This window comes from Ursus americanus, chromosome 19 (genome assembly GCF_024610735.1).
Source record: "Ursus americanus isolate L20-20 chromosome 19, mUrsAme1.1.p, whole genome shotgun sequence".
NCBI classification, from domain to species: Eukaryota; Metazoa; Chordata; class Mammalia; order Carnivora; family Ursidae; genus Ursus; species Ursus americanus.
The window spans coordinates 4,467,202-4,490,385 of NC_142145.1; the positions used below are offsets into that span (position 1 = coordinate 4,467,202).

Here is a 23,184-nt window from a genome sequence, read left to right on the forward strand (position 1 = left end):
GGTGGGGGGGGGGTTATGCAGAGCAGAAATTTCATCTCCCTCAAGACAGAGGAAAACTACCCTGTGAATTTCTGCCTGAATGCAGCATGGCTAAAGGGGTCCCTGGGCCCAGCCATTTCTAATATTATGACTCGTTTTCAAAGTTTGGGTAAGGGAGTAGGGGGAAGTAGTTCTTGGGTTTCGTACAATTGTTTTTAAGGGGTCAAAGCCTATTGAAATCAACCTGATATAAAGCAGGCACTGGGCCAAGCCACTCCCCAGCTCTGCCCATCCCTTCCTCCGGACCCACGAAGGCTGCCAGTCATTCTGAATCACGCAGCTCGCTTGCAGAGCCCTGCTGATGGCACTCGGCATGCAGCAGGCAGGGCTCTGGGAGATGAGACCTAACTTGTTTTTCTTTGTTCGTGAAGCCAAAGCTTCACATTCTGTTGTTCATGCAATCATGTATTTGTTTATTTTTTGCAGCTCTGGGGGAATATCTTTAGTATCAAGGGTACAGCTGGCCTGTAAGTCACCTTCATGTGAATACCCAAAAAAGGCCCCTTTGGACAGGTAATTCAAAAAGCCCCCCTCTGTGGGGCCCACTGGGGAAAAGGGTTTGGTGAGCTGAGCTCTGGTGGACCTCAGCTCCATTCACCTCTCCACGGCTTTGTTCAGTGTGCAAACTGCACAGCGGGACGGCAGCCTGCATAGTCCTGCATTCTGAGGATTTTATTTTGGTCTACAGAGTACTGTAGCTTCTATGTTAAAACAATGCTGACTATTTAAAGGATCTCTTTATTGTGGGGTTATAATTTTGTTCTTCTGTTTTTTCTTTATAAAATGCCAAAAGAAGTGTGATTGACATTTTTAAAAACTTACAAAAGTAAAAGCTGCCTTGCAAATCCTAATGTTGTTAACTCTGATTTCAAGTTCTGTTTCCCTTCTGTGATTTTTATTCCTAGGTTGTAAAGGGTAAGTGTTGACACATCTTTACCTCATTCTTCTTCCTATTCCTGTCCCAGACACCCAAATTCTTGGGAAAAGGAATCAATTTTACACCATCAAGTCAAGACTTTAAAGCAATATCCTCGGATGACTTCTGGGCTCCACAACTCTTTCGAAGTGAGACCACAAAGTTTCGATACAGCCAGCTTACCAAAATGTACCCAGCACTGCTTCTGTTTGGGGGTGCCCTGGGAAGTGGGAGAACAGGTCATTCAGAAGGGACCCCAGCAGGTATCACTGATATTAACGGAGCGACCCCAGATCCGAGGGTCTGCTGCATCAGGGAATACTGGCCCTGTACCTCAAGGGCTCCTCCAGCGGTATTTGTTAATTTGATGTTTCACAATTCCCTTCTCCCTCCCAGCCATGAAGGTTAAACGGAGAGTGGCAGAACAGGCAAGGTTAAGAAGCCAGTTCTCCAGGGATAATCACAGAACGCTTTATCAGGCTGGAGTAGTTCCTGTTATTCCTACACTCGGGAATGGAATTCAGGCAGAGAGCGGGCAGGAGGGCGAGGGCTATGGGCTGGCACTTGATAGGCGTGGAGTAAGTTTTTACAGTGAATGCATGAGCCACCCAGGCCGGGCAGCTTTCAGAGGCCCTCAGCTGTGACAGTTCACCTCCTAGGACACCACCCACCTCCTAGACTCTCCTTAGGGGAGAAAGGCTTTCAGGGAACGGAGGAGCAGCTCAGGGAGGGGTGGAGAGGGCTGGCAAGAACCAGAGACTGCTCTGTTGGCTGAGGCGCCCGCCTATTTTATGTAACGACTGGGATTTGAACATGGAAGCATGCTCCCCCAGACGATGTTACAAATATACATAAATATAGATTTAGACACATTTAGTGAAGCTTGCTTTCTCCTAGCCAGGGGTAAGCGGAAACGTTTAAAGAGTGGGGCACTCTCTGTCCCTGGAAAGGACGCCCTGGCGTTTCTTGGCATCCTCGGCCACAGCGGAGCGATGTAGCATGCTGCCTGGGGAGGTGGCCTGGGGTGGCCAAGACATCCCGAGGGTCCCGACCCCTGGCTCGGCGCACGCTCAGTGGTCTCACCCCCGGGAGGGCACGGAGGAAACTCAAGTTGGTTTCAGGGGAGAGAGGAATCTAGCAGAGGGGGTAAATGCGCGGTGCGGGGGATCGAGCAGCAGCAGAGAGCAACCAGGGATTTGCCTGGGGGGGTGTGTAGAAAGAGAGTGCCAGGCACTGAGCGGCCGCCCAGAGAAGGGGGGAGATCTCTTCTGAATTAAAGAGGTGTTAACAGAGGAACCAGGAGTCTGAATGGGGGGAGTTTGAATCCATGAAGGTTCTGCGGATTCTGTTTAAGAGGGGGAACTGGTCTTCTTGGGGGAAAAGGTGAAAAAAAAAAAAAGTGGAAAAGGTAGCGGGGTGCGGCGGGTGGAGAGGGCGAGCAGTGAGCGGTCCCCGGGAGCGGCGAGCGGACACCCTTTTCCCCCGTGCCCCGGCGGGCGCGCAGGATGTGGCCAGCGGCCACTCCACCCTACCCCACCCCCAGAACGGGCCGGGCGCGGGCAGTCGGGCCGCAGGGCCTCCCCCTCCCCTAGAGCGGCCTCTCCCCCGCGCCCCCTCCCCCGCTGAGCCGCGCAGAGCCGCGGAGCCGCCGGGAGAGCGCGGGGCGCGGGCGGCGGGTCGGGGCGCGGGCGGCGGGTCATGGCGCGGAGCCGGCCCCGGCGGTGCTGGCGGCGCGGGCGGTGCGGTTGGTGCGGGCGGGGCGCGCTGCTGGCCTGCGCGGCGTGGACCGCGGGCTGGGTGCTGGCGGCCGCGCTGCTGCTCCGCGCGCACCCGGCCGTCCTCTCCGAGCGCTGCACAGATGAGAAGAGCCGGCGCATCCTGGCCGCGCTGGTAGGTCCCGCCGCCGCACTGCCCCGCGCCGCGCTCCCCGCGGGGCCTGGGGTGGGACACCGTCCGAGGACCCCGGGAGCGGGGGAGTCGGGCGCGGTCGTGGCACCCGGGGGGGGGGTCCCGACACGGTGCGTGGAATGTCCGGTGCATACGACCCGTCTCTGCCCGGGAGTCTGTGGGCGTGCGGAGGCGTCTCTCCCCTTTCGCCAAAATTGGTCCTTTGTCCCAAGATAGTGGTCCTGCCCAACTGCTCTCCTGCCGCCCCTGAGCCCGTGCTCGGAAAGTTTGCAGGTCTGTTCCGAGTCTCCCGGCAGCCCCTCGGTGCCCGCGTCCCGAGTGGTGCGGCCGGGCTCGGGGCGCTGGCGAGGGCGAGGGCCGGTGGCGGGGCTCGGGACCGGCGGGGACCACGCCTCTACTTCTCCGGTGCTCTTGTTCAGCGGCTGTTCTACGATTCCAACCTGCGGGCATCTCGCCGAGCCCAACGCGGACGGCTGGTAGGGCCCCTGTCTCCCTGTGCCCCAAAGACGCGGCTCTCCCGGGCGCGGTTTGTGGGACCCCAGGCAGAGTGAGCTCAGGGGAGCGGATCCCCGCACACCCCGTCCTGGGCTCAAGACAGCGGTCTCCTAACAGGCGTGGGCCTGAGTGGTCCTAGCTGGGCTAGGCAGGCTGCTGTGTGCACTGGGCCCCAGATGCTCATCCATTCATTTCAATCGTCTCTGTTTGGTCCGGAAGATTATGGGCGTTAGGAAGACTTGGAAAAAGGTGGGAATCCCGGAAAGGAAAGGCGAAAAGGTGAAGACAGCGGGCAAAGACTGCCCCTTTGGTTTCTTACGCGACTATGCTCTTCCTAAAACAGCGGCTGTCTATATAAGCATTTGCTGTGAAAGATGATCTGTTTTCTAAGAAATCTTCAAAAAACGCATGGGAAGTTTACAGTCCAATTGCTTACATATGGGTGGGTTTTTTGAGATTGTGGGTTTTCAAAATTTCATAGTCTAAAAGTTAAAAAAAATCAAGTGAGATTGGAAAAATTAAAGAAATGAATGAAACTCAAATCGTATTCCCTAATTGAGCCTGACGTGTCATCATGAATTGTTCATAATGCAAGTGAGACCCTCATCACTGATTCCCTCCATCCTATCTCTCAATCATCTACGGACTGTTCCACTGAAGTTCTATCAAGTTTTCTTTAACTTTCAACAACTCATCAACTTTCTCAGTAACTCATAAAAATTCCTTTTACAAGGCTTTTTTCACCTCTGTTTTTGGGGGAATGATTGACTAATTTTATACTTTTTTTTTTTAAAGATTTTATTTATTTATTCGACAGAGATAGAGACAGCCAGCGAGAGAGGGAACACAAGCAGGGGGAGTGGGAGAGGAAGAAGCAGGCTCATAGTGGAGGAGCCTGATGTGGGGCTCGATCCCATAACGCCAGGATCACGCCCTGAGCTGAAGGCAGACGCTTAACCGCTGTGCCACCCAGGCGCCCCTGACTAATTTTAATGAACAAAAAGTTTTTTTTTTTTTCCAGGATGGAATACCTGTTTACAAAAATAATATAATAATCTTTTACCTTAAAATAAAAACTGCTATTTTCATTTATTTATCTTTGGTTAAGTGGGAAAAGGATTAATGGAAATTATATGGCCTAATATAATTTAGGTAATTGCTAATCATAACTTTCCCAGCATTCCAGCTAATAAATTAAAACCGATTCTGGTTAGAGACTACCAATATATCTAACGGCAGCCAGCTGGGGTTGTTTTTAGTCTGACATGAAGCTGAAGACATGGGCTCTGCTTCTGAAGGCTCTCAGTCTTGCCTACTGCCAAAAGAACAATTTGAAATGCTGCCTCTCTCTGTCTTCCTGAAGTTCATCCAACATTGTCTCAGCGAACTGATTTTTTGGGGAGCATCATGTGGCACCCTGTTCGAGGCCCTTATTTCTCACCCGTGCTCAGGGCTTGGCTTTCCCTCCCTCTCTCCTTGCCTCGTTCCTGTTCCCTTCCACCTTCTCCGACCTGGATTTGTGGGTGTTAGCCCCACCCAGCAGCGTGGATCACTGTGCCCAGGACACAGGGTCAGAACGGCACGGACAGCACGGCGGTCTCCACAACTCAGACTCTGCTGGGCCCTGGCTGCCACGCGGAGTCTTTCATTGTGGCCGCCCAGGACTCAAGCTGAATCGACCCTCTGTCTCTAGGCTCCCAAGCACTTTCAATTCATTCTGCCTGGCTTTTGTCTTTAATAAGAAAACTGGCTGTTATTTTTCTGACTGCTCTCCAGACCCTCATTAGCTTTCCCTCTGAATACCCAGCACAGAAGGAGTGTACTACAGCTGAGCCAGAGGGAGCCCTCTCCCTCCCTGGCAGAGCCGGGGGGAGTCATGAACTCCTTCTGGTGTCCCAGGCCGCCAGTGTGGCAGGTGCCATTGCTGGCCTGCAGGGCTGTCTGCAGACAAAGGTACAGAGCTTCAGGAGCTGGGAGCCGGCACCCCTCCTGCCCAGGGAGCTCAGCGCACTTCATGGCCCTGGAAGAGCCAATTGGAATTGTTCCAAGGAGTCGAGCCCTGGGGTCCTCTAGCTTTGGAGTTTTTGAGTCAGGCTGCTGTGCTCCTCTGTGCCGTGGCTTTTCAGCACATCTCATAACCAAGACATCTGCAAGCCCTCTTCAACTTCTCTGTGAGCTTTCTAGAGCCCTTCTTTTCTGGTGAGCTGGGTCCTGGGCTATCCCAGGCTGGTGAGCGTCACCAAGCCTGGCGCCCCGTGCCGCGGGCAGAGAGAGGTGTGCTGCGGGTGCGCGCTGTGCTTGCTCTGGGCAGGCCCTGGGCTAAGTGGCTTTCTACGCATTAGTTCATTTCATCACTTCGATAATCTCTTCGAAGGTTGTGCTTATATTCTCCCCACTTCACAGATGGCAAAACTGAGCCCCAGAGACATAAGGTCACTTATCCTGATTCACGCAGTTGGTGCATCGTGGAGACAGTATGGGACGCTGTGCAGCGTGATAGTAGAGGCTCTGTGACAATAGGTGGCTTCCCCAATAACGAAAACCTGAGTAACCACTGGGCATTCTTCATCCTTCCATTGCGTATCATTTTCAAGGCATTTCAAAAATATTCCCACAGGCTCTGTTATTCAGAAGGCTTAGCTCCCTTTTGGCTCTCTTGGTCTTGATGTGATTTAATTTGGCTGCCTACAGTAGAGATTGCTTTTTCATAGGGCAGGCTTACCTTTCTTTGCTGTGGTAGAACCATGGCCCCAGTGGGACTACGGCATCCAGAAAGATTTTATAGCAGGGAATGTCTCTATTTTCCAGAGTGCTCTGGCCATGTTTGTAATGTGTATCTTCTAAGCCATCCAGGGGTCAAGAGGGGTTGCACAGTGGGCAGGCTAAATGCTCTGAGATTCTCCAATGCACAGCTTACTGCTCAGGGAAGGAGTTCTATCTTGTGCTCTGTTACTAGCCACGTAGAGACTTCATGCTCCTTAAAAACGAAAACAAATACACAAAAGAAAACCCAGCCGTAGGCATGACCTCTGAGACCCCATCAGCAGTTTAACAGACTCGAGCGGACAGGTTTTGTTTTTGCCTGAGAACCACGATAGGAGCTGGAGAGAGTCTAAGCAACGGCCGCTAAGACATCCCTACCAGAACTGAGAATTCTGGGAGCGAGCGTCTGTATGTGCGCACATAGTCTAGAAACACAAATCCACTGTGAGTTTAAGTAATTAAAAAATGCCCATCAATGACAAGGTGACTTTGTTAACTTGTTCTTTTTTTCAGTTTATTTTAAAATGTGATACCTGTGCATTTTGTATGTGCGCACATTTGGGCACAGAAGCGTACCCGTCTTCATGCTGGCAACACCCCCTCGTTCTCAGAGTAAAGTGACTTTAAACACTGAGCTCAAGTGAACAAACCACTTCTATTGAGTTAAAACATAGCTACTTCCGTAGGACATGCTGCTCATAAAATAATTTCACTATTGCCTCTCGCGTGATGGCAATTTTTAATTAGCTCGTAAACCTGTAATTTGTCCTTGAAGTTTCTGGTGCTTAAATGCTCTGTTAATTCCTCTCCGGTTTTAGGAGACACAGACATGCCAAAGGTCCTGCAGATCCCCCCAGCGCTAGTAGCCACGGTGCTTGGATTTTACAGTCTCTGTTAGAGAGTAGGAGCCGAAATGCCACAAGCACACCATCCTAAAGGATGATGACAAAGAGCCGCTTTGTAATAACCACACTGTGCACACCCGGCTCTAGTGTCAACCATCCCCTATGACGAACGCCGTGACGGGGGTACTGGAAGTTAGGTCATAAACTAAGACCTCCCCTGTGGTAGCTGAGGCCCTCTGGGGTCCTGGGCACCTCGCTCCACTTCCTGGCCTCTCTGATGCTCGACACAGCAGCCCCAGAAGCTGTCAGCCCTGCAGGAGTCACACTTCTGCGCCAATGTGGTAAACTTCAGAAAAACAGCCCCAAATAATGCTCCCCTCTGAAACTCATGGGCTCTATGCCCAATTCGATGATTATACCGTTGTTCAAATGTCTTACAACTCCTGTTTGGAATTGCCATCGAAATCTGCAGGGGCAAAATTGTATAGATTGTAATTCGATTCGAACTTGAGTTCACCAATGCAGGATAGTTTTGTAGAAAACACTGTGCTGTGGGGAGCCAGTGGGAGAGACGATGGCTCAAGTGAGTCTGGTGGATTGGGAGCTGGGGGCAGAGGACAGAGATGACGATTCCCAGGGGCAGCCAGGCTGTCCCCCAACCCACGCCCCTGGGAAGGCTGATCTGGCCCTTGCAGGGTAGAGGCATTTTTGTCTGGCAGAGACATGGCATTTTTTCACAAGACAGCCCAGTCCGTCACATAGAGGTGCTTGGGCTAACTTTGCTTCCCACGCTCCGGAGCCGTATCTGGCTCTGTGAACCCACCATGCTACTTTGCACCTCAGGCTCTTTGCACAGGTTATCTCCGGCAGCGGAACTCTCCCTATCTGCTAGGCACGCTGCAGTTAGGCTTCCAAAATTGAGCTCAGGTGCGTCTCTCCACGAGGAAGCCTCCCCCAGCCTTCCGATGACCAGGGCTGGAGAGGGTGGGAGAGAAGTAGCATTCACTGAGACCACCTCTGCCCTGCGACTTTGGTTGACCTTCACGGGTCTCCTGTAACACTGTATCAGCACCCCAGGCTACAGACCTGGAAACAAGCCACCAGCTCGTAGGGGGCAGAGCTAGGAGGCAAACCCAAGCTGCCCCAGGGCCCCGCCTGGCTTCGTATCTATCCTGGACGGATCATACTCTCTCTTGTTTATGAGTTTGGAAGGCAGCTGCCTCTGTGACGTGACCTCCTCTAGTTGGGTAGTGGCTCAGCTCACGTACAGCCAGTGGAAGTCGGGAGAGTGGCAGTGTGGATTTAAAGGTGTCCAGGTGTGGCTGAAGCAGCAAGGCCTGGCCCGTGGCCATTCCCAGGCCCAGAGGAGTGGAGCGGTCTCCTTGGCCCACAGGAGTCTCTCCTGGCCAGTGGCAGTTTCGGCCGCAGCTCGGGATGAAAGTAAAGGCCCTGGGCCATCGTAGGTGACGCCCTCCACACTTGCCACTCACAGTACAGCGGACTGACTCCCTCCGCCTCCTCCCTTCTCCCCGGCTTCTCCGGATTCTGAAGCTCTCAGCTCAGGATTCACCCCCTCCCACCAGACTGGTTCTGTCACCTGCTTTTCTTTTCCTGTTCTGTACTTCATACAAAAGCACTTTTGATTAAATTCTAAATGTGACAACACTCCAAAAATGTTTATGGAATTGAAGCACATAATTTTGGGTATCATACTTAAGAGAATTTGGGGGCTTTATAAGGAAATTTAAAAAAATAATTTTCTGATCAGGTTTACTAAAGAAATGTGAAACTCTGTAAATACCAGTGAGCATAGGGAAAAAGCCAGCAACAAGTAAAATGAATGGCCCACGTTATTTCTGTCACTCGTACATTTTTGCTCCTGGTTGTCCAAAACACCTCCCTTCTGAGGCTCTCCCGCCAGGTCTCGGGGATCTGTGTCTTACAGGGGGCGATGTGGAAGCGATTCTAAACAGAGCGTGAGTGACTCAAAGGGTCCCAATCCTTTCAACACCCATTTCTTGACCCCAAGCTGTGGAATTAAGAGGATGGTATTTTACCAGCATGTGTTACGTTAAACTGCAAGACGAACAGAGCATCAAGTGTGTTCATTAACACAGTGTCATCACAGGTGTCAGCTTGGCACTCCCAAGATCCGGGGCCGGGTTCATGACCACGCACATGTCTCTGTCATTGGCATCCTTGTGCTTGACGAGTGTGACACACTCACCACCCAACGTGATATACTAAGATCGAAAGCCCGTGAAGGAGAAATGCTCCCAGGAGCCTCCTTCAGCAGAAAGCCCCAGGATCAGGTCAGATGGCGCGGCTGGGGTCTTTTGGGCTCTCGTCCAGGTACTGCCTGAAATGATCCCGAAAATCCAGACACTTGTTTTAAGAACTGGGACTATTTCTTTTTAATAAGCTTTCTGGTAATGTGTGCTTTGAACAATTACGCTAGAGTATTTATAAAGGTCCACAATCCTTTAGCACTTTGGGGCCAGGCATGCTTTTGAAGTCATACTTTTTTGGACATTAGAAAAATAATACAGATCATATACCTTATATTTTGCATATGAAGCAGAACGAGTAATCAAACCAAGAAATAATTCTGCAGCACAATGTACAGAAATTCACACCAAGTCGAGTACATTTAGACTATGAAGAGCCTCACAGCTCTTCAGTTGGGTTCTGGTACCATGTGAGGCCCACTGAGTCACGAAACAGTCGTAGTTTTCAGAGCTTTTGGGATTTTGGAATTGTTGCTATATCCAGGCATGGGAAGGACATTGTCTGACTTTGAGCTGCTTATAATACACAGCCGACCAGCATGAAACGACCAGAGTCTCTGAAGAACGTGTAATTACACACCTGGCCGTTATTGGAGGGCCATCATGATGCCTTGCACTTCAATAGGTTAATGGTTTCCACACACTTTCTCACTCAGCCTGTCGGAGAAACGAGCAAGGGAGGCAGACAGGTGATGCAGGGAAGGAATCTGAGGCTCACAGCGGTGGGGTAGTCTGCTCAGGATGTCACGGCCCAGCCAGGCCAGGGTCCCAGCTTTGTGACCCTCGGCCCTGTCCTGTATTGTCTGCACTGTGCGGGTCACTCAAAGCATGTTGTACTGCACGAGCTAGACTGAAGCAAACAACACGGCGGTCCTACCCTTGTCTACCACCGGATGAGAACAACCCTCCCCACCCCAGTCTCCTGGGCAGAACTTCTAGGAAGAGAGGTCTGCACCTATGCACATGGAAGAAAGACGCATCTGTGGGGGAACAGCTGGTGGTAGTTCCTGATAAAGACGGGTCTAGGAGGTTAGGTTTCTTGAAAGATTAAAATGAAAGAACAGAGTAACAGCCCTCCATATTACTTTATTCTGTGCAAGTTCTGTCCTCCCTCTTCAACCGCATCCCAGCAGGACCACCAGCCAGGGCCTGGCTGGACTATCTTCTTAGGGATGTTTGTGGTGTGGTGGGGGGAGATCACTGGTCCCCTCCTGGGGAACCCATCCTAAGAGCCACTGAAGTGTTAGGAGAAACATCCATCCGAGGGCTCCTGGACCCTCCTGGCCACCGCCAGGAACCAGACGCCCTATGCTTCCGGAACGGCTTCTGTGTTTTGAAGTTGTCCCTGGTGCCTCTCTCCAGTCCTGCTGACACAACCAGCCACGAGGCCTCTTCTGACTCCTGTTTCCTGTACAGGGCGCTCCCCTGAGCCCCTGGCATCCTCCCAGACCTGCTGGCCTTATAGGCCGCACCACTTGGTGTCAGAAACAGCAGGCTGAGGGATCAGGCCTGCTAGAAGGGTGGTTACTGTGGCTGGCCTGGAACCAGGGGGGCTCGCTGGGGAGCCCCCTTCCGAGATCTGACTTAGCCATTCTGGGATGGTGGCGTTCAGAGCTCCCCAGGGCAACCTGCACGTGTGGCCAGCATCGCGAGCTGGCCAGCCCTGTCTCTGACAGCTGAGGGAAGTGTCACCAGCTGGTGAAAGGCTTTTCCCAGCATCACGTGGTGGGACGGGGGGGGGGGGGGAGGTTCTGCATCTCCCCTCCAGAGTCATGATTCTGAAGACCTGAGCTGGTTGAATGTCATAAATTTGAGACACTCCTCAAAGTCTCTCACTGAGTTACCCACTGGCGCAAATAGCCTGCGTGATTCACGTTCGTGAGGTTTCTCTCAACAGCTGATTAAAGCATCCTGCGCACAGGAAGCAACCTGGCCCCTTTCCTGCCCCCGGCCAGGGTTGGCTCGGCCCCTCCCGCCTGGTGACCCATTGTCCCCTTCCTTCCAGTGCCGGGAGTACAAGGGCGGGGTGCTGGTGGGAGACCTGTGTGAGGACCTGTGTGTGGCGGGGAAGCTGCTGTACCAGCGCTGTCTCTACTACGAGAGGGGCAAGAAGGTGCTGCAGGCCGACTGGCGCGGCCGGCCCATCATCCTCAAGTCCAAGGAGGAGGCCTTCTCCAGCTTCCAGCCGCTCAGCCTGCTGGAGGACGCAGCCGACGAGGGCGGCCAGGGCGTCCCCGAGGCAGAGCTGCTCCTGCTGGTGGCCGGTGAGGTCAAGAACGCCCTGGGCCTGGAGCTGTCCGGCGGCAGCCTGGGGCCGCTGTGGCCGGGCAGGCGCGGACCTCGCTGGCGGGGGCAGCTGGCCAGCCTGTGGTCCCTGCTGCAGCAGGAGGAGTTCGTCCTCTTCAGCCTGCTGCAGGACCTGAGCCGGCACGCCCTGCCTGTGCTGGGCTCCTGCGGCCACTTCTACGCGGTGGAGTACCTGGCCGCTGGCAGCCCCCGCCATAGGGCCCTCTTCCCCCTTGATGGGGCTGCAGGGGCACCCCGGGGCAGCCGGGGCCAGGCCAAGGCCGTCAGCGACATGGCGCTCAGCTTCCTGGACATGGTGAGCCACTTCGAGGACGACTTCTCTCACCGCCTCCACCTCTGCGACGTCAAGCCCGAAAACTTTGCCATCAGGAGTGACTTCACGGTGAGTGGTATGGGGAGGGGGTGTGTGTCCTGTGGGGGGCAGAGAATCTAGGAGAGGGTTTCTGAAATCTGGGCGGGGGGCACTGCCACCTTATGCAGGCTTCCAGCCTGGACGAGCCGGACCTGCCAGCGCACCTCCTTTGGGGTGTGAATGAGAGAATTTGGGGAACACATGCACCCTGCACCTCCCCAGGATTGGGAATGAAAATGAAGGTTTGTCCTCCCTGACGGTGCTTCTGGTTTCTCCAAAGCAGCTTCTTAGACCTAATTTGAAAGCAAACTCCTGCTGCATGCAGAAAACCATCTTTAGGAGATGAGGAGCCATGGAGGATGACACAGAAAGCTGGCCTTTGGGGGCTCTGGTACCACAGCTAGCTGGAGGTTGCCGTTTGCACACTGCCCGTGCTCTGTGACAGTGTCAGGCTTTTCCCGACACTTTCCTCCTGGAGAGGTTCTAGTTAGTTCCCTTCCACGGGTGAGACATCCAGAGGGACGGCTGGAGTTCTAGGGCCTTCTCCCAGGGGACAGAGCTGCCCACGTGCAAGTGTCTGTTTCTGTGCTGTTCTGTAGAGGGTGGTGGAGTCCATCTCCCGCTCTGGGCAGTGCAGCTGTACAAGGACTTAAACGTGCCAGAAAAGCAGCAGGAGGGATTTCAGTATTTTATTATAAGATGACCCCCTCCCGCTTCCCCCCAGCTGGGCGAAACCCGAGCATCAGATTAATGCTGTGGTGACCCGGGTGCCCTAACACAGGTGTCCTTCCCCTGTGCTGGGACAAGGGCTGGGACCGCCTAAGAACAAGTAGATGTGGGTGTGGGGTGGGCATTGGGGCGGGGGCTGTGTCCTGGTCCTTCCTTCCCAAGCTGCAACAAGTTAGCTCGTAACTGCGAGTGCTGGCCAGTGAGGCCGACTTGACTGCAGCCACCCCAAAGGGCTGGTCATTGAGGATGCTGGCTCATGGCAGAACAGTGCTCTTCAACCCAGTTAAAAACATAAAGGAACAAAAAGAGGGTTCTCTTCTGCCAGCCAAGGGCTTTCATGGCAGGTAGCATAGGAATGCCTTCTTAAAACAGCCTGAAATCTAGAAAACGAAACTTGACCCCTGTATCAACCCCTTCTCCAATCAAGCCTTTGTTACCGTGAAGAGCATTGTGGCAACTTGCCCAAATTGCTTTGTCCTAATGCCTTCCTTGTCCCTGGCTGCCCCAGAGGGATTGATCAGCCGGGGGTGGCTCCAAGTGTGGAAGGTAAAGAGTTGAGAGGTTCCGGAAGGCTCTGGGAAGTTCCTGGAGGGTCTGCGCTCTGGGTGGTGAGCTCTGGAGGAGTTCAGCTCCATCTGCAGTATCCTGAGCTCCACAAGATCTCTAGAAATGGTCCAAGCTGTGAAGGGGAGGGGCACTCCAGGACTCTGCCAGCATATTTTTTGGAGGTGAAATCCTGGCCAAGCTTCCCTAATTCATGAGCAGAAAGTTTATGTAATGGACGTGAAGGACCATCATTCTCTTTCTCAGAAAAGTCCTGGGAACTTGGGCACCCCAAGGCCCTGGGAAAGGAGGTGTGGCGCGTCCGCGCACACCACTGGCTTTGGCAGTCATGGGGCCAGTGCTCATCTGACACCCGTGTCTTTATCCAGCAAGTACTACGGAGTGTCAGCGAGTGGAACTCCACAGGGGCAGTAACGGTGGAGGGAACTGCGAAGCTGACTGGGCTGGGTTCCCAGGAAAGGCTGTAGGAAGGAGGCTGACTGGTCTTCCCCGGGGAAAGGGCAACATGGCATGTTGCTGGCTCGTGCACAGCACTAGGGTTGTGCCTTCTAGTGTCTCGTGCATGATAGGCACGGAATAGCTGTTCAATGAAATAATAGCTGCACTTTTTGACCTAGCCCCAGCCTGTGTGCCCTGTGGACTGTGCTGGGGCACACAGGCCCTTGCCTCTGCCTGAGCTCTTCTCCTCTTCTCGAGGGTCCCCCTGGCTAACCCTGGCATTATTGACCTTACAGACGCTGAGTTTGTTAACTTCACCTATGATTTCACAACTTTAAATGAAACCCAGCAGTGTCAGCATCGCCAGAGAACTTGTTAGAAATGCAGATTTTCTGCCTCCCCTCAAGACCTGCTGGGTCCGACACTCTGGGGGTGGGACGCGGCGACTTGCAGTCATTCCCTCGCTCCGGGACCCCAATTACAGGCCCTGAGAATTTATCCAGCGCTTGCAAAGGAACAACTGAGAAACACCATTGCTTCGAGCCCCCAAATCATGGCCAGCAAGAGCTCCTTTCAAAAACAGACATGTGTCCTACATGAGAGCCACACTTCTCAGTGGGGAATGAAACAATTCTCATCAACCCTTTCTAGTCTGATGCCGGGATGAAGTCTGATGAAGATGTGAGTTATGTCATTTCATGCAGGAAGAGTGTTAGGATTCTCCTGATATGATTAAAGAAACCATATGTAGGTCTTTCTGTTAGCTTGGTTACTGTTCTTATTTTAGGTGCTTGGAGTTATGCTTACAATAGTTGTAATCCATTCTGCACTATACGCTAAAAATAAAAAAAAATAAATCTGGCTCTCTCTGGGAGATGAGAAGGGAATAATCAGGAATGGGAGTGAGAAGTCACAAGGAGCTGAAAGTGTATGTAGGGGCCCAGGGGAGGTTGCGGAAATTGCCAGAAAGTACAGAAAGGAGGGAGGCTCTATAGTCCTGATAATAAATTATAAAGACGATAGATTCATGAGCACAGCCTAATATATTTTTAGTGTATTAGCTAAGGCTAAATAGCAAAATTAGTTATTTCTTTTGGCTAAATAATGAGAGATGAAAAATTGATTTAAATTGTAATTTCTGTTTGCTGTGCCTGAATTAGTAATTAGGCAAAGCTCTTAAGTAGGGAAAAGTTCCCTGTTCTTTATGTTCATTATTCTTCATATATTTTGAAGGAAACTATTTTTCCTCTTCTGTTTTACTGAATCATCCCCCAAGGAAGTTTACTGCCTCTGGCATCACTCCTCAGTGAACAGCAAAAACCCAAAGCGGGGACTATAGCTTCTAACACCGCCGAGTTGCGGAGGAAATGGACCCCAGCCAAGGAGGCCTTGTGGAGATGTTACCAAAGGCAGAAGGAAGGGCTCACGTTCAGAGAATGGCCTGTGAAGGCTTGTGAGACGCCCCAGACTCCATCAAATTCATCAAGTGTTCCAAAAGCTTTTTAATACCTCGAAGCTATGAACTGCTTGATTTGGGCAGACTCCAGGTTTTATCAAGTTTGAAATCATCTTTTCTTGTTTTTAAAATTCAGGTGGTGGAGGGAAATCTGCATAATGTAGATATTTTTCTTTTTTTCTGGTTTGGAAGCCTAGTTGGTTTGAAGCCAAGAAGATAAATCTTGAAATTCCAGGGGGTCAATTCTGGGCTCACGCTGACAGCGACAGTTAGTATTTGATGTTGTAGGATCAGGGTCCATATGCATCAGCCCTAATGCAAGAGGTCTGACGCTGCCTTTCGCAGCCACGTTTCCGTCCAGTAGTCCGTAGGAAACCAGTGGACTCGGGTCACCTCTCGGGCACAAGGAGACAGCGTAGGTCCTGCCCACACACTTTCACTGTCACACCCACAGACCTGCCCCAGGAGGTCGGTTTCTTCATTATTGATATTCATGGGGATAAACTACCTGGGTCTCACAGCTTTTATAATGCTGACCCTTGAAGGTTGGAGGCCAAAGTGATACAGCAATGGAGGCGGAATTAATTTATTTTTAAGACATTTCAGATATTCTACTTTTTGTTTTTTTAAAGATTCATTTGAGAGAGAGAGCAAGTGAGCATGGGGTGAGGGTCAGAGGGAGAGAGAATCCTCAAGCAGACTCTGCACTGAGTGTGGAGCCGACCCGGGGCTCGATCCCAGGACCCTGAGATCACCACCTGACCAAGATCAGACCCTTAACTGACTGAGCCAGCCAGGTGCCCCTCAGAGATCCTACTTTCAGAGCTGAAAAAGTGTTGAAAGTTGAAAAGCGATACTTCTAGTTATGGTTCCAAATCCTAGGCTTTCCCCAGTGACAGCAAAAGTCCTTATTGCGGCAAAAGCCTTGCAATATGGTCAGTGCCGGGTGCTTGTGTGAATAAAGCACGTGCCCCCAGCACGGATGGGCTCCTGTTTCTGGCAGGCAGAGCTCTGTGACCCCACACCCCGCAGGTGCCTGCGCTGCCCACAGGGAACGGAGGCGCCCCGGCTCCCGCAGCGCTGAGCCTCAGCGCCCTGTGACGGCCATGTGCTGTGTTGGTTACAGGTGGTGGCCATCGACGTGGACATGGCCTTTTTTGAACCTAAAATGAGGGAAATTCTCGAGCAGAACTGCACGGGAGATGAAGACTGCAATTTCTTTGACTGTTTTTCAAAGTGTGATTTGCGCATCAACAAGTGCGGAGCAGAACGAGTCAACAGCAACCTGCAGGTAGGGGCCGCCCCGCTGGGTTGGGGACATCGCGTTCTCCGGGAGCGCGCGGCACTCCGCTCCTGGGGCCCAGGTCACCCCTTCCATGCCACCTGGGCTCCATGTGCTCAGCGGGTACAGGGACAGTAGGAGGCAGTGTCGTCTGCCCCACGGGGTTGTCGGCCAAATGACCCCATGGGAGTCTCCTGCATGCAGCAGCCAGCCGACCCCATTGCTGGGCTCCCCGTCTCCTAACGTATTCCTTTTCTTTTTTTTTTTTTTTTTTTTTTTTTTAAAGATTGTATTTATTTATTTGACAGAGATAGAGACAGCCAGCGAGAGAGGGAACACAAGCAGGGGGAGTGGGAGAGGAAGAAGCAGGCTCATAGTGGAGGAGCCTGATGTGGGGCTCGATCCCATCACGCCGGGATCATGCCCTGAGCCGAAGGCAGACGATTAACCGCTGTGCCACCCAGGCGCCCCTAACGTATTCCTTTTCTAACTTAAAATTCTACTCAAAAAAAAATATCCCTGCCCCAATTGACAGAGCAAAAGAACAGAATTTTTTTAAATTTCAGAGACGGACATAACGACAGGTAGCTCTCGGGCCAGCAGAAGTTAGCTGGGTTATGCAGGAATGGTGCCGGTCAGCCCGGTAGCTCCAATTTCACTCCTGCCTAAACTAACTTCCAGAGGGCTCAAGTATTTACTCACAAAAAAATAGGATGCTAAATGTACCAGAGAAAAACTGGGAGAATTTAAAATATTACCCGAGAGTAAGGAAGGCCTTTCTGAGTATGGAACGCAGCTCAGAGGCCACAGGAAGAACACGTGACCAATTTCACTATCTTGAAAATATCCATATAGTGGAAACAAAACAAAAGAAAATCCCCCCCCCCGTAAATACGAGCAAAATTTAAAAGTTAAATGAGAAAATGGGCAAAATGCTTGCAATTGCTGGTACAGGTCAGGAGAGCAGGGGACAGAGGGGTCCTCATGCACCCGCTGCTGTCGAGGCTCAGAGAGTGTCCCCCAGCACTGTCCTTCCCCACCGGAGTTTCTGTGCCATGGCTACTCCATGTGCCAGGACCAGCGTCCAGGGACTGGGCAGTGGGAGCAGGGGCATACACAAAGCCCCGTCTCCAGCCTCAGTAAGGAGCACTGGAGGATTTCCTTTTCCCTCAGATCCGTGGAGGTGTGGTCCCCAGGAACGCACCTCAATAAATCCCTGCCTACAAACCTCCCTCTTAGAGTCCACTCTCCTGGAAGCCAACCAAAGCAAGGGGATGTCCTGACAATATAAAAAGTGCCTGCGAATTAATATGAAAAAGGCCAACTATCTTATGGAAGTGTGAGCAAAGGACATCAACTTGACCATTCACTGGAAAGAAAGCACAAATAACTTTCACCCTGAATGCTAAGAACAATTCAAATCAAACCATTTTCACCCATCAGTTGGCAAAAGTGAAAGATAACGCACGTTCGGTAGGCAGTGGGGGAGGTGAGTGTTCTCGCCATACCTTGCTGTGGGAGTGTATCTCAGGACAACTTTCACAGGGTCGACTGGGCAACATCTACCAAAACAAGAAATGCACATACCTCTAGGCCCAGAAATTTCATTTCTAGAAATTTAGTCACATATGCAAAGTGAAAATGGCATACATGAAAGAGATATATTGCAGCATTGTTCATTATAGCAAAAGTTAGTAAACAGCCTCAACTTCCACCAACAGGGAATAGTTAAAAAATTTATGATCTATCCACACATTTGAGGTGCAGTCACGAAAGCAAACAGAAGATCCTTGTAAGAATCAACATGGAAGGCTCCCCCTGGTATTTGGTTAAGTGAGAGTGGAAGCTGTACACCAGTGTGTAATAAACTGCCTTTTGTGCAAAGTGGAAGGAAAGAAGCAGCATGTACGGGCTTGTGTGCACGTACTCTGTCTAGAAGGATATTCAAGGAAGGGGTCACCTCCCAGAGCCAGGAGCAGAGTGTCTGATGGTCAGGAGCAGCTTGGAGACCCAGGACTTACATATGGTCTGTCCTTGGGGACATTTAACATTTTTGCACGTGGATTATCAATTCAAAACAGAACTAAGGTAATTTGTTTTTAAAAAGAATCGTCGCCATTGCAGGGAGTGGGAAACAGAAGTCGGTTGCTTGTCTTCTATGGAAAGTGGCTTCACAACACTGAGGCCTCTGTTCAGTGAGTCCGAGACAGTGTGACTCAGAAAAGGAAAGCACATTAATTAGTCCTGCATGGCAGTCGCTCCCAGCAGGAGGGACCTGTGAAAGCTGTGGGAAAAGGGCCGTGCATTTAAGTGGAAGATTTAAGGAGACCTGCGGATTCGGGGGAGTTTCACACCCTCTTAGAATTCTAGGCTGTGAGATGGTGGCTTAATTTTTCACTTCAGCTCCTGAAATAAACGGGTTCAAAGTCCCTTCCAGGACAGTCTTTTCTCCACGCATCTCAACATGCGATCGTGTTTGCTGACAACTTCTCCCCACACGTCACCAGACCCTTGGAACAACCCTGTCAGGTGGTCATCGCACGTTCCGGTGACCCACTTATGGCCGAGCAAGTCCTCAGCGACGTGGTGACCCAGCCGAGGGGCCGCTCCTTACGCGGCACGTGCTGCCGTGCACTCCTGCTCCCCTCTCTCTTCAGAGGTGTATTCAGTGACCCAGGCCTCCCTGTCTGCTCCGGGGCTGGACGTGGGGCTCGATTCCTGGTGCTGAGCGGCTCGGGTTCTGCACGGGAAGGCCCCTTAGGGATGAGACCATCCCTGTGGGAAAAGGCCTCCCCGAAGGCACAGGGGTGTGGGGGGTTGCCGCCCTGCACTAACCGCACTGTCTGCTGTCCCTCAGGTCATCTGTGACAAGATATTCCGCCACTGGTTCTCCTCGGGTCTCGGGAGCTCAGGCCTATCCTTCCCGCTGCAGCAACAGTTGCGGGAGGCGGTGCAGGAATGCGCTGACCCCCGGCGCACCGCCCGCAGCCCCCTGAGAGCAGCCTCCGATGTGTTCTGGAAGCTTCGGCGCCTCCTTCGAGCCACGCAGAGAGAACTGCAGGAGGCGGGGAAGTAGTGGCTACTGTGGCCTCGGGCGGATTCCCTCCAGTTCACAGTTGCAAGGAGGAGACATTCCTCTAGGCAAACGACAGCCCCCGCCGGTGTCCCCGTGTCCCTGTGCTCTCCTGTGGAGCCAGAGGTTGATGCTCTGCGGACTCCACACCGGCGGCCACGACAGGCACTTCTTCTCTCTTCTCCTGGCCTCATTCACTCTTGTTTGGGGCTGCCACCCTGGCCTCGACCCGTCACCCCTATAAAGATGACACGAGGGAGGAGGGCGCAGAGTGGTTCACTTCTGGAGCCTCTCAGTCAGGAAACGGCACAGACCCTGTGTGCCGTTACTCTGAGGAACGTGCTGGGCTCCATGGCCAGAGCGGGAGCGTTGCAGCTGGCCTCCCTGCCATCATTCCCGCCTTCCAAAACATGCACGTGAGTGTGTGCACATGAGCAAGTGCAGGTGTTTGCATAGGTGCACTGGCACGAGTGCGTGTGCATGAGTGTGCACGAGTGTGAGTTGTACCAGCGTGTGCATGCCGACGGGAGTGTGAGCAGGTGAGTGTGGGAGGCTCTGGGGTAGGGGAAGGCGGTTTCCCCAGCTTGCCTTCTGGGTCAGCTTGCCTGGCTGCAATTTGAAATTATACATAATAAAAAACAAAAGTTCTATCTTTAGGACACATCACTTGTAATGAGAGGCTGTGTAAGGACAGCATATAGCAGTTTTCGTCTGGAGGAGCGCATTGATTTTATGGATTGTGTTTTAGGGAGCGCTTTACCGCTTGCCCCAGAGAATCTGAAATAGCTCGAGTGCCGAGGTCAGGCATCGACTTCTGGCGGGGTCAAAGGCCAGCACCTTCCTGTCTATGAAATGAATACCAAGTCCTAGGCGCCACGCTAGGTGAAGCTCTCCTGCAGGGGCCGAGAATCGAGGAAGCCTCCTTGCGGTCTGTCCCCGGGCAGACGGATGAAGCCACGGGGAGCCAGCCAGGCGCCACTGGGAGGGAACTCGGTTGTACTGCGCACCTGGGGGCAGCAGGTGCACCACAAGTGACTGGCTGGTCTCCCTAAAAGTAAATTGAGAAAGATGCTAGGAGAAGAGAAGGAAGTTGTTGATGGCTTACAAATCAAAGAAGACAAAGTGATCTGAAGTTAAAAAAAATCACAGATTGACAAATTCCAAGTGATTTCTCTTGTCCTCGCCCAGCCCCTTCCCGTGGAGACAAAGGGGAATCCGTACCTATGTTCATCTGGATGCATTTCTCCAGGCCCTGCCCCGAGCCCTCGCCTGGGCTCACTTGGACCGTCTGCGAGGGAGAGAAAACCAAAGGCCCCACCCCCTCTGAGTTCTGTGACTCCCGAGCACTCCTGTTTGAGTGCCCATGGCCACCTGCAGTCCCACCCTCACCTGTCACCACCGGCACTCTAATCATGTGTATGAATGACTTGCTCTGCATTTGGTCTTTGGCGGGAAGAAAAAGCTGTGACAACCACTTTTGTGGCAGAAGGTATATTAAAACTAGTTTGATGCACAGCCCTTGGACTAGTAGATTCTACAAGAAGAGAACTGGCTCCTGTCTACTGGGCGGAGACCCCTGTGTGTCCAGGGCTGTGCTCTGTGCAGTGGTTTTCTGCAGTGGGGAGGGTCCCTGTGAACCCTGCGAACCTGCTGGTCAGCTTCTGTCTGGAGCGAGGTTTGCATGAAACGGGATGTGAAACGAAGGGTGAGCGAGCAAGCGAGGGGCAGGGGCTCTCCGTCTGTGTCCCTACGACAGTTGGCTTCTGCAGTGGGACAGCAAGCGGGTCTCCTGTGGGCTGACCCTGGGATTGCAGCCCTTCAGTAACGTTGGCTCTGAGCCAGCTGACCGGGCAGCAAAGCTGGGTCAGGAAAGGGAAAATGTTCCTTTTCATTTAGACCAAAATGGAAGCAAATGTTTTTGTTTATCATGGAGACTATGCAACATGTAATTACCCAACACAATGGTTTTCTTGTTGCTGAAAAGGAGTTTTATCCCTTTCCCCTGTATTTGACCACCCGTGTCTCTCTGTCACACATACGCACACGCACACACGAGCTCCCCTTTCCCATCCACCTGGAGAATTCCGTGAAACAGCAGTCACTCCTAAACTATCTGTGGTGGGTTTTCTTTTTCTTTTTGAACAATCTCAAACCCTTGCAAAATCATGCTTTCGTATAATACAATCAACAAACACGGCTGTGTCCGCATTTAATATTTTTAATGTGACAAGTGAGATTGTCTCTTGCTGATCTGATTGAGCAACTGCCCTACTTGCAGGGGAAAGGCCTACATCAATGATTCTGTGTTCTGTTTAGTGACACGCAGAGTGGAGAGAACTCTCCCGGGCTGTGTCCTCAGAGCAGGGAGCCCAGCAGGGGCGGGCTCCTCCTTTTTCAGTTTTACCCAAATTAATGCAAGTGGTGCTCCATCCATCTCCAGTCCCACATTATGAGTCTGTTTTCACCATGTTTCTTGATAAAATATGCTTAAAATTTCTTTTGATGAAATGACTCCAGATTGTATGCCTGTTGGGTTACAGCTGAGACATATTGTAACCGCCCAGAAATTAAATTGTAGGGGCTGCTGACCACATGAAAAGACTGGTCAGGAAGGGGTTGGATGGCCCCTAATGCCACGTGGCTACAAACATTTCTAAACCATGCCAGTTCTCATCTTCTCACAGGGAGGGAGTAGCAAGCACTTCGCAGATGTGCCACCTCCGAGAAGTCCCCCAAGCCTGCCCCGGCACCATGCTCAACAGCAGCCTGCCCAGCCGCCCAGGATGAATGCCCAGGATGAAACTTTGATTTGGAAGCTGTTCGTTGAGCAGCTGGGGGTGGGGGAGTTCAGCTGGAATTTTTGGAAGCTGAGGACCATATAAAGGGGCCGTCCCTCTTACCGTCCGGGCACTGCAGTGGGGAGACAGATGCCAATCTGATGGCAGCACTTATAAGCTGTCCCAGCTTTCGGACTCTGGAGCTTGTGCCATAGTCTTGGTCCTGATGTTGGTCCTGACCCTCCCCGTGTGTTTTTCCAGGGGAGTGCACCTCATTCTGCTGCAGAGCACTGAAGCCGAGCTTCATGAGAAATCCTACAGGAAGATGTGAAGCGTAGAGCAGATGCGTTTGCTGGGGTCCCCACTCTGTTTCTTGATGGGGCCCCTGACCTGGTCAGAAGTTCCAGGAGCTTTGCTTCCTGTCTTTAGGGTACGTCTCGGAGCTGTGGAACATGCTGGTCTTCCTCTCGAGGTGCCCTGGGTCCACCAGCGTCCCCTGTGTTCGCTCGGCATGAACTCTGGGATCAGACCATCTGAAGTTCTGAGTAACACCATTTATCAGTGTGTGACATCGGGTAGGTTAGTTCACTCTCTCTGCCTCAATTTCCCGATCTGTGAATGTATTAAAGGTTGGAATCCCTCGTCTGGGGGGGTTGCTGAGGACCGAATGAGGCCCTGTGTGGGTGTGTGGGCATGCCTCAAGAGCTCTGTCACCCCTAGTTATTTTCAGCCACTCGAAGCCACAAGGCTGGCTTTGGGGGAGGGATATAATGTCTGCCGTTTCTCTCCCCACTTTTCCCTGTCTCCTTCCTCAGCAAAGGCTCCTCTCCCTCTTTGTCTAATGATCTGTGAGCTGTGAGGACAGTCCCTGGGTCCTGGTCACACAGGGTGGATCCTAACCCAGGGCTTCTTGGCCAAGGGGGCCTGGGCCCCCCTCACGTCCAGGGGAACC

At 52.3% G+C, this 23,184-nt stretch overlaps 1 protein-coding gene across 1 annotated transcript; it reads left to right on the forward strand.

Moving 5' to 3' along the window:
• Nucleotides 1-2,634: 2,634 nt before the first annotated feature.
• On the forward strand, nt 2,635-20,105 carry DIPK1C (divergent protein kinase domain 1C). The gene is made up of 4 exons (XM_045790386.2): nt 2,635-2,845; nt 11,260-11,943; nt 16,227-16,391; nt 19,240-20,105. The coding sequence occupies exons 1-4, from the start codon at nt 2,654-2,656 to the stop codon at nt 19,456-19,458; spliced, it is 1,260 nt and encodes a 419-aa protein (XP_045646342.2). The 5' UTR covers nt 2,635-2,653; the 3' UTR covers nt 19,459-20,105.
• The last annotated feature ends 3,079 nt before the right edge of the window (nt 20,106-23,184 follow it).